At 38.5% G+C, this 12,180-nt stretch overlaps 1 protein-coding gene across 1 annotated transcript; it reads left to right on the top strand.

The window, feature by feature from the left end:
• The first annotated feature begins 1,482 nt into the window (after nt 1–1,482).
• LOC111390489 lies at nt 1,483–2,217 on the top strand. The gene is made up of 3 exons (XM_023015535.1): nt 1,483–1,731; nt 1,830–1,921; nt 2,019–2,217. Exons 1-3 carry the CDS (start codon nt 1,483–1,485, stop codon nt 2,215–2,217), a joined length of 540 nt encoding a protein of 179 aa, XP_022871303.1.
• Nucleotides 2,218–12,180: the final 9,963 nt, after the last annotated feature.

Genomic DNA, 12,180 nt, shown 5'->3' with positions numbered 1-12,180 from the left:
TATTTTAGTTCATTTTATTTTATTGCTATTTAGTTTTATTACATAAGTGCATATTTTAGTTACTTAAGTCTTTAAATTGAATTCTATTGCAGAAGTGCATGCCAAGATCTGCTGAAGGATATTTACTCCCAGTCGACCTAGAGATCGAACGAAGTTTCAGAAGAAGGCAGAGAGAAAAACAGAGCAGCAAGAAATCAGATGGAGAACGTACAACACAATCCTGTTGTACAAGACAATGAAAGAGGGGAAGAAGACGAAGGAAACATGCTCGTTGGAGAGTTCATGACCTCTCAAATCATTCAAAGCCAGTCCAACATTGTATATCCACCGTTTGGGCAGCCAAATTTCCAGTTGAAGACAAATGTGATACAATTGTTCCAGAACGGACATCAGTTTTATGGAAGAATTGAAGAGAATCCGTACACGCACGTCTCGCGCTTCTTAGAGATGTGCCAACACTTCAGATATCTAGGAATCTCTGACGACGCCATAAGATTAAGACTGTTTCCACATACTTTGCGGGACAAGGCGATTGAATGGCTTGATTCTTAGCCGATAGCCAGCATTACTACCTGGAATGACCTAGCTCAGAAGTTTTGTACTAAGTTCTTCCCACCGGCCAAGATTGCAAAGCTAAAGCACGACATATCTATCTTTAGACAAGGTGAATCTGAAAATTTTGATGAGACTTGGAACAGATTCAAAAATCTACTAAGGAAGTGTCTACACCACGAGATTAGCAATGGACTTCAGGTCCAATATTTCTATGCAAGGCTACTTCCAGCTTTCAAGAGCATGGTCGACTCTTCAGCTAATGGGTCATTGTCCACAAAAACAATTGATGAAGCATTGAAGTTATATGAGACAATGGCTATAACCTCAGCAATATGGACCATGGAACGAGCAGTACCAAAGAAGACACCAGGAGTTTATGAAGTGGATGTATATTCAGCGTTATCCGCTAAGATTGATTCATTATTTCACAAGGTGGAAAACATTACCCAGTCAGCTAACGCAGCGCAGACAAAGAAGGCAAATTGTGAGGAATGTGGAGCTGAGCATGTGACAGCAGAATGTCCAATTTTGACACAAGGAAAAGAGCAAGCAGATTTTGTTCAATGGGGACAACGCCAGCAGAACAACGCATATGGAGAGACCTTCAACCCAAGCTGGAAAAAGCACCCCAACTTTTCTTGGAGCAACCAAAATCAGAATAGGCCACAGGGGCAATATCAACAGCAAGAGAAGAAACCTCAATTGGAAGAAATGTTCGGCAAATTCATGGAACAGACCAACCAATATATGGAGGCGAACAACCAATTCATGAAGAAGACAGAAGCCACTCTTCAGGACCAGAATGCAGCCATTAAGAATTTGGAAACTTAGATGGGACAGATGGCAGTTGCATTAATAGGTAGAGCACCAGGCAGCCTGCCAAATAACACATAAGTCAATCCGAAAGAGCATGCAAAGGCTATAACAATGAGAAGTGGAGTGGAATTACCTGAGAGACAAGTGAATAATCCCGTGACAAACAGAGAAGAGATGTCTCCTGAAGTAGAAGAGATTTTGGAGCAAGAAGAACAGACAGAAGAGCCAACACCGAGAACAAATAAAGGAAACTCAAGGGATAAAGAAACTGTAGCTGTGAACCCCTATGAGCCACCCATACCGTTCCCACAGAGGTTGAAGAAGCAAAAGATGGAACAGCAATACAAGAATTTTCTTGAAGTCTTCAAGAAGCTCCATATCAACATCCCATTTGCTGAAGCACTGGTCCAGATGCCTAGCTATGCAAAATTCCTGAAAGACATCCTATCAAACAAAAGGAAGCTAAGAGATCACGAGACAGTTATGCTAACAGAGGAGTGCAGTGCCAGGATTCAGAGAAAGCTCCAGCCAAAATTGAAAGATCCAGGGAGTTTTACTGTCCCTAGTATCATTGGTGAATTTTATTTTGATAAAGCTTTATGTGATCTTGGTACAAGTATTAACTTAATGCCATTGTCTGTTTTCAGGAAATTAGGATTGGGAGAAGTTAAAGCTACCACGGTGACCTTACAGCTGGCTGATAGATCATTAACACATCCACGAGAAATAATTGAAGATGTATTGGTTAAAGTGGAGAGGTTCATATTTCCAGCAGATTTTCTAATTCTGGATATGGAAGAAGATAAAGATGTTCCTTTAATACTGGGCAGACCATTCTACCCATAGGCAGAGCTTTGATCGATGTTCAGAATGGGCAGTTGATATTGAGATTGGGAGAAGAATAGGTTTCATTCAATGTCTTCAAGGCCATGAAATTGTCATTAGAGACTGACAGATGTTTTAGGGTTGACATGATTGATAAAATGATTGAAGAGTCATTTACACTGCAAGATCCATCAGATGCATTGGAGGCATACATTGCACATTCTAAATCCACAAATTTTGATTCCGTGGACATAGAAATGTGTGCCAAATTTTTGGAGTCCAACCCACCTTACACGCGAAAACGATACTTTGAGGAGCTTGGGACAGGGCCAGAGAAATCACAGCCATCTATTCTGAAGCCACCAAAGTTCGAACTTAAGCAGCTGTCCCCACACTTAAGATATGCATATTTGGGGGAGTTCAATACACTTCCAGTGATAATTTCAAACATGGTTAGTGAAGTGGAGGAGGAAAAACTGCTTAGGGTGCTTCGAGATAACAAGAAAGCAATTGGGTGGACCATAGCTGATATCAAAGGGATCAGCCCTTCCTTATGTATGCATAAAATTCTCATGGAGGAGAATTTTCGACCAACAGTTGAAAGTCAAAGAAAGCTTACCCAAACATGAAGGAGGTAGTAAGAGCTGAGGTGATCAAACTTCTGGATGCTGGAATAATCTACTCGATATCAAATAGTAAATGGACTAGTCCAGTGCAAGTTGTGCCCAAGAAAGGAGGAGTTACAATGATTTAGAATGAAAAGAATGAGTTGATTTCGACAAGGACGGTAACAGAGTGGAGAGTTTGCATTGATTACCGCAAACTAAATACCGCTACAAGAAAAGATCATTTCCCTCTTCCGTTTATAGATCAGATGTTGGAGAGATTGGCAGGCCATTCCCACTACTGCTTTCTGGATGGGTATTCGGGTTATAATCAGATACCAGTGGCACCGGATGATCAGGAGAAGACCACCTTCACATGCCCCTATGGTACCTTTGCATACCGAAGAATGCCATTTGGACTTTGCAACGCTCCTACCACATTTCAGCGACGCATGATGGCAATTTTCTCAAATATGGTAGAGAAATTCATTGAAGTCTTTATGGATGACTTCTCGGTCTTTGGGACCTCAATTGATGAGTGTTTGGATCACTTAAATTTGGTTTTGCAAAGATGCAGAGAAACGAACTTAGTATTGAACTAGGAGAAATGTCATTTCATAGTTCAAAAGGGAATAGTCTTGGGACATAGAGTATCAGCAAAGGGGATAGAGGTGGATAAGGCGAAAATTCAGGTTATTGAGAAATTACCACCACCTACATCAGTAAAAGGAGTTCGAAGTTTCCTTGAGCATGTAGGGTTTTATAGGAGGTTTATAAAGGACTTCTCCAAAATCACTAAGCCTCTGTGCAACTTGCTAATGAAAGAAGTATCTTTTGAGTTTGATGAGGAATGTTTGATAGCGTTCAATACTTTGAAGGAAAAACTCACAACAGCGCTTGTGATTGTGTCACCTGATTGGGATTTGCCCTTTGAGCTAATGTGCGATGTGAGTGATCATGCAGTTGGTGCGGTATTGGGACAAAGAAAGAATAAAACCTTTCATGTGATATACTATGCAAGTAGAACTTTGAACGACACCCAAATCAACTATGCGACGACCGAGAAGGAATTGCTAGCTGTGGTTTATGCATTCGACAAGTTCAGATCGTATCTTGTTGGGTCTAAGGTCATCATCTACACAGATCATGCTGCTCTGAAATATCATATGACAAACAAGGATGCTAAGCTGAGATTGATCCGCTGGATATTGTTGTTGCAAGAGTTCGATATTGAGATCAAGGATAAGAAGGGCAGTGAAAATGTGGTAGCCGACCACCTATCAAGATTGGAACAGGATGAACCTGAGATATCAGTTGACATCAATGAAATCTTTCCAGATGAGCAAATTTTTGGAGTAGAAATAGTCCCATGGTACGCTGATATTGTTAACTACCTTGCTAAGTCCATCCCACCACCAGAGTATTCTAGCCATCAAAGAAAGAAGTTCTTCGCAGAGCTGAAGTATTACTTTTGGGAGGATCTCATTCTTTACAGAAGAGGCGTAGATCAGATAATCAGAAGATGCATTCCTGAAGATGAAGTACTGGAGATTCTAGAACATTGTCACTCTTCTGCATATGCTCGGCATTTTGGAGCTTCAAAGACTGCTGCAAAGATACTACAGTCGGGTTTCTATTGGCCTACTTTATTCAGAGACACGTTCGAGTATGTGAAGAGATGCGATAAATGTCAACGAACCGGAAATATCTCAAGAAGAAATGAGATGCCATTAAATTACATCTTGGAGGTTGAAATATTTGATGTATGGGTAATAGACTTCATGGGACCTTTTCCCCCATCGTACTCAAATCAATATATCTTGGTGGCCGTTGACTATGTCTCTAAGTGGGTGGAAGCTGTTGCATTGCCTACTAACAACGCGAAAGTGGTGATAGAATTCTTGAAGAAGTACATATTTACAAGATATGGTACACCGAGGGTAATAATAAGTGATGGGGGCAAACACTTCATAAATCGTCAATTAGAGTAGCTGTTGAACAAATATGGGGTGAAACATAAAGTAACAAATCCATATCATCCACAAACCAATGGGCAAGTTGAAGTTTCGAACAGTTAGTTAAAGAGAATACTGGAAGTTACAGTGAACTAATCCTGAAAAGATTGGTCTAAGAAGCTTGACGATGCACTGTGGGCTTACAAAACAGCGTTTAAGACACCAATAGGAATGTCTCCATACCGCCTATTTTTTGGAAAAGCCTGTTATCTACCATTGGAGTTAGAGCATCGAGCATATTGGGCTATGAAACAGTTGAATATGGATCTCAAGGCTGCTGGTGAAAAAAGACTACTGCAACTTAATGAATTGGATGAAATGAGAATGGAAGCTTACGAGAACTCAAAGTTGATCAAGGAGCGCGCCAAGAGATGGCATGATTTAAACATTCAGAGGCGAGAGTTTGAAGTTGGCCAGAAAGTGTTATTGTACAATTCTAGACTCAAACTCTTCCCAGGAAAGCTAAGAACAAGGTGGTCGGGTCCCTATACCATAACTAAGGTGATGCAATATGGGGCTATTGAAGTGAGTCACGAGACCAAAGGTACTTTCATCGTCAATGGGCAAAGACTGAAATATTATTGGGGCTGTAATTTCCCTAAGCAGAAGTTCACTGTGCAACTCAACAACCCAATGTGAAGAAGATACAGGAAAGTCGAGCTATCGACTATAAACTAGCGCTGGGTGGGAGGCAACCCACTGTATCCTTCAATTTATTTATTGCATTTATTTAGGAATTTGTTTACATTTCGTATGTTTTATTAGGTCATCGATCATTCACGCATGATAGTCTAGGCACTACACGCTTATAGTTGCATGAGTCGGGGTTAAAGAAAGTGTTTTTGGGTGTTTGAGTGTAAAGTAATGAATTTCGTGGTTCAACGTCGTTCGTTTTATTTTTCGAGATTTTAAAAAAAAAGTCGAATATGTAGAGTCGAGTCAATTTTGAAATTGAAAACCAATTTTCGGGAATTTTTAAAATTTCAAGGTGTGTATGGGGTTAAAATTATAAGTTGCTTTAGTTTTAAAAAAAAAATTAGGCTTTGTCCATGCGGCCGCATGGACAAGGGGTCCATGCGACCAGAACCAACATAGGGAGAATTCAATTACACCATGCGGCCGCATGGTGTATATGTGACGGGTTATTAACCCGTCACTTGCTAAACAACCCATTTTTTCCCTTCCGCCCTCCCTTCTCCCAAGTTACACCATGCGGCCGCATGGTGTATATGTGACGGGTTATTAACCCGTCACTTGCTAAACAACCCATTTTTTTCCCTTCCGCCCTCCCTCCCCAAATCACTCCCACACGAACACATGCTTCTCCCTCCCCCCAAATCCACCTTCACACACAACATCAATCACCAATACTCTTGCACATCTTCACCCTAAGCCCACATTATTCCCAACATTGGCATAAATTATTAAGAATTTTGGAGCAAAGCTTCTACTTTCCTTTCACAAAGATCTCAAGGTAAGAAATTTTATTTCTATGCAAGGTTTAAAGCTATTCTTTGATTTTATTGCCATTTTCAAATTGGGTAAGTGTTGAATTGTGATTTGTGGACTAGTCCTAAGTGTAAATAAAAAACAAAATGAAGGAAATTCCCAATGCACACAACGTGTTCGATTAAATGTCAATGAGACATATGATTTGAAATTTTGAACTTTTCATTTATGTGATGATTTACATTTTAATGTGAGGTCTACTAGACGAGAAATCTCATGGAATTTCATTAGAAAACGTTAGCCTCACATATTTGTGCACATAAACACATAATTGCTAAGCCATGTTTACTCTCGTCACTAACTTCGTCCATGTATTTTCCTTGCCAAACAACCTCCGATTGTAGTGAAATTTGGATATATGTTAGACCACAATGAGTACTTTCATATGTCCAGACCTTGTTCTGGGAAATTTTAATATTTCTCGGTGATGCTCGGGACTGAAGTTGGTCTCTTAATCATGGGTCGAATTTTCAAAAAGTGCATGTTAGAGCCATAGTTTTGAGTTTTTCTCATTAATGTAATATTGATGTTACATTGACTTCCATGCATTGAATATTGAACACATTTTGAAGATTCTTGCATGACAATGATATTCTTTATCATTTTCTTATTTCAAGAATTTGATACACTTTGTTCCTTATTTTTGTAAGATGCCGCCGAAGAGAACATCAAAAGGTAAAGAAAAAGTTGGTTCCTCCTTCGGCACAGCCTGCACCAGAGAGCTAATAGGAGGTGTGCGAAGATTTCGTGATGCAGAAATATTAGCTCGATATGAGAACATAATATGCCATTGGGGCATGATACCAGAGAGACAGGTCCGGTTAGATGATTTTCGTGGTTTTGAGTTGACAAATCTGATACAAATCTGTGGATGGGAGAAGATTGTAGAAAAGCCACACCCGGTTTATGAAAGTACAGTCCGTGAATTTTATGCAAACTTTAATAGTGAAATTGAGACTCCGGATTCTGAACACTTACACCAGACGTGGGTGCGAGGTAAGTGGATAATGTTCTCCCCAGCCGTCATTCATGACTTCTACAATCTTAATTTGGATAATGTGGTCCCAATTCCCACTTAATTCAATTGGAATGAAGTGGCGGAGGTTCTCTTGGGAAGAGAAATGCTTGGCCCCTACCTACTGCAGAGTGGCATCAAATTGAGCTTACTCCCTCCATAGCCATCCTCTGGGTCTTCATGTGCCATAATATCAAACCCACATCGCATCGGACAACTTTCACGGATCAAACTGCTGGGTTCATATATCATTTAGTTTGGGAATGCAAAGTTGATTTGGCTACTTTTATCTTTGACCAGATACAAAATTTGGGAACCTGGGGAGATAGGCGGTCTTCGATGATCTTGCCGCCGGTGTTACAGTTGAGGCAGGGGAGATGCCTGAGAAATCAAGTCCATTGATAAAGCTCACTACATTTGAAGCTCAGGAACGAGCTAGGGTTAGGAAGAGAGAACAAAACAGACTTGAGCAGCAAAGACAAAATGCGCAGGAAGAAGGATAAGCTGCTGAAGATTTACACTTACCACAAGCCCCGCCACAACCAGTTGAGATGGATTCGCAGCTACTTCGATAGATATTTGCCACAGCCACTTGAACTAGCAGGGATATACAAAATCTCCAGCAGAGGTTCGAGACGATGACCACCACTGTTGAAAAAGTGCAGAGAGACCTCTACTCCTCCCGAGACTACACAAAAGGTGCTTTGAATGAAGCCACAGCTGCAAGAAGGGAAGTAGAGACTATGAATGGTAGGTTCAACATGTACGCTGGGAGAATAGATGGTATACAGTGGCGAGTGAACGAAACTTGGGATCACTTGGGAAATATGGAAAATAGTCTTCAAACCATTCAAGCTGAGCAAGCACAACAGTCCGAGTTGCTGAGACAAGTCCTATCTCGCCTCCCACCTCCTCCTGAAGATGATGCTGCGGGTCCCAGCTTCACACCACAGCCACCGAATTGATCAGGGGAGTTTTGTTAATCTCTTATTGCCAAGTTGTGTCCATGTTTTAAATTCTGCCATTTTAACTTTACATTTTACATTGAGGACAATGTATTGTATAAGTTTGGGGGATGGTAGCATAATTTCAAACAAATATTCGACATGTAATTATTTTGCATATTCACAATTCATCGTTAATTTTGACAAGTTTTTGCATGATGCATGCTTGATGAGTGAATCTTGATAAATGTTTGCATACTTGTGTGGTTTTGGTAGCCTTGCCGGCTATGATGTGATTATTGGACATGTATAAGCTAGAAACTGTGGATTTAGTGTAGGATTTAATTTGTTAATACTTGTTGATGCATTGCTTGCCACTCTTTTGCACGCCACTCATGTCACATGTTAAGTTATTGATTGGAATTTTAGAATAAATTAGGAGAAACCTAGAATAACCCTCTATAACATTAACCCGTAATACCATTTTAAGATAGTTTGGAGATGATTGAGCCATTGTAGGGAAACATGGAGATAAATGGGGGCTCCGTGTATGAAATCATAATGTGTGGATTGTTTAAACTCGGAAGGTGAGAAATAGGTGAAAGCTTCAAGTGAGGATGATTTTGGAAGTCAAATGTCTAGAAAAACAAAGAAGGGGCATAAAGTAAAAAGTGGAAAATTATCACTTCTCTCAAAAAGGCTTTATGACTCGAGAAAGTAAGTCTGTAAGGGTTTAAAACCTGATGCCCTAATGCCAACTGGTTTGGAAGTCATCGGTTTAAAGCTCGTTACAAGGGTCATATAGAAAGCAAGAAAAAGGAGAATTGATAAAAAGTCATCTTATCGAACCTTTATAACTCTAATGAATAAGACTGCAAGGGTTTAAAACCTGGTGCCCTAAAGCCAATTGGTTTGGGAGTCATCGCCTAAAACTCGTTACATGGGTTATATAAAAAGCAAATGAGAAGATGACACAAAAAAATAAAAATAAATAAAATAAATAAAATACATAAATAAAATAAAAGCCCTCGTTAGACATTTGGTTGATAGAACTATAACCTCAATGCGAGGCAAGTAGCTTAGTTTAATCATAAAAGGTTGAAACAATCAAAATAAGGAGAGTCTCTACTTGTTGATATGTGAACTTGTAATAGTAAAATCTATCCAAACTAAGAGAGGGTAAGGATTAGAATTGTTTAAACTCCTAACCTTAGAATACACCCCAGAGAAATTGTGTGAAAAGAATACATTTGGGGATTGTGTATCTCTCGAGTGACGTAAGAATAAATTTGACCACTATGGGTCTGGGATAAACTAATCATAAGCTTGATATGTTGGCATGAGTTCACACACACACATTGAGTATTCAATTTGATGAGTAAAGGTTGATTCAATTCTCGCACTCTTGATATTGTTTCTATTATTATTACTAATTCCAATCCTGAGACACGACAATCTATTAAGCCATGTTTGGTTAGCATTAAGTCACTACATTGTTTGAGGACAAACAATAGTTTAAGTTTGGGGGATTTGATAAGTGTGTTTTTACACACTTATTTAGCTCACAAACATGACTTAAACATGGACAAAATAGTTGAATTGTGACTTAATCTCGTTAAATTCATGCAATGTAGGTGTTTCTATAGAAAAGATGGAATTCAGAAGAAAAGAGCCGAAAAAGGATCAAAACGGAACAAAGCGATAGTTCGGGGACCAAATGTGCAAATATTGGAAAGTTGAGCTAAAGTGCAGAATTAGAATGAAAATATACCAAGTATGAGATTGAGGACGATACAAGACGATCGGAGGAAGAAAGAAATAATATTGGACTGAATTGAAGAAAAGTGAAAGATGAAGGACTAAATTGCAATTAATCAAAAGATGAGCCGAGCAAGTGATCAAGGAATTGATTGACCCAAACATCAATTAAGAGTCAATATTTGATAATGGAACAAAGAAAAGAGATCAAGAAAAGAGAAAACGGAGTTCAGGGACCAAGATAGCAAGGTTGTAAAGTTACAACCTTGCGGCCGCATATAACTATACCATGCGGCCGCACATGAGGAGGCAGTGATTTTTTTGAGCAAAAAATTTGAACCATGCGGCCGCATGGCTTTAACATTCGAAGAAAAGTCTGAACTTCCGTTTTTAATTGAAACTCTTTCGGGGCTCCGTGAGGACATGATATAAAAGCCAAAATTCATCAAAAATAGGGCAGAACGTCCAGGAAGAAGAAAAATAAAACCTTTGGAGGCAAGAAACACGAACTTGAAGCCAATTTCACAAGAATTCAAGCCGGTTTTTAAGGTTTTATTCAAGATTTCAATAATTTTCATACGGGTGCTATTCTTTCTATTTATTAATTTCGTTTTTTCTGTAATTATGAATCTTCTAGGCTAGGTTTTCAATTACTAGGTGATCGATGAACCGTTGTTTTTTTATTTTAATTCCATATTTCATGAATTTAATATAAAGACTCGTTTGGATAATTTCATTAGTTTACATGCGTTAATTTTCTTCCGCAATTAGTGGCCAATGATTGTGTGAGTGTTGATGACTTATTTCTTACATTCAAGAGAAGTGGAATAGGTTCGATAAGGTGTAAATTAACATAGGATCCGATAGGGGATAGAGATATATCCTTATGCTTTATGCAATTCTTTAATTGTTCACAAAACCACATGCATTCTTGTATATTTGCATCATCCATAGAGATATAGGCTGGTGGTGTGCAAGAATATGTCTAATATATATATCGAGAGAATATATTGGATAGAATTAGGAACATTGAATTGGCAAATTTCTATGGAGTCATTAATTTTATGAAATTAGGGTTTTTATAACTTCAATTGGGGATTCGTGATCCTAGTGACTTTAGTTTGATTCATTTCCATAAATTAGCTTTTGAATTTGCGTAATTTCATTTACTTGAGTGTTTGAGTCGTTTAATTAGAGAAATTTCGAAATTAGGGTTTTCAATAGAAATTAGGGTTTTTAGTGAAATTAGGGCATTTTGCATTTAGACCATATTTTCACTCAATTAAATTCGGTTAAGGTTAGATTATATAGAATTGAACTACTCAATCTCTGAGGGACGATATTCGAATTTATTAAAATTCACTTTATTACTTGTTACGAACCGTACACTTGCGGTGGTTTTAAATCGAAAGAATTATTTCGTGAACAATACGCACGGCTCTTTTTCCTTCAACTCTTGCCTCCTTTTATAGAGAATTTTTGCTGCCCAGTTTCTTCAAAAAATTCAAGAAAAATGGTTACAAATGGGCTGTCAAATAGCTGGAGCAAAGCTGGAAGTTCCACCGCCTTAGTTGTTGGAAAGGTCAAGAAAAATTGACTGAATTTTCTTCAAGTATTTTGGCTGAAGATGAGCATTCGAAATTGCCAACTTTCCATTTGCATGCATGCATGTGTCTTGCTTGGTTGTTAAGTAAGTGTCATGGTAAAAAAATGTGGCTTTATTTCAACATAATTTACATATGTAATTAACATTTTACGTACGTGCAAAAAATTACTAGAGTTTCGACTTAGCGAACGCAAGATATGCAAGAAACTATGCACAAATTGCAACTTATTGAAACATAAAATTAGAAGGACATGAAATAAAGTGAGAAATGTGAATGTAAATCTTTTAAGAAAAATTTGCCCTTGCACTAGTGTTAACACCATCAAATAAACGTTTATATCTCAAGATACAATGTTTCTTTCAAAATTAATAGGACTCAATATTAATTTTGTAGGGAGAACGAAGTGTTGACCGTAGTCTTTTTAGAGGCGGCTCAAGTAATTTGGATGCCTTAGTCAAAATCATCAGGGAGTTTTTTTGGTGAATAATAGGAAAAAGAAATTGACGCTTAATTGTTGACAACAATTCTGTC

This window comes from Olea europaea, unplaced genomic scaffold (assembly GCF_002742605.1).
Source record: "Olea europaea var. sylvestris unplaced genomic scaffold, O_europaea_v1 scaffold683, whole genome shotgun sequence".
Lineage (NCBI taxonomy): Eukaryota > Viridiplantae > Streptophyta > Magnoliopsida > Lamiales > Oleaceae > Olea > Olea europaea.
This window is presented reverse-complemented; position numbering and strand designations above follow the sequence as displayed.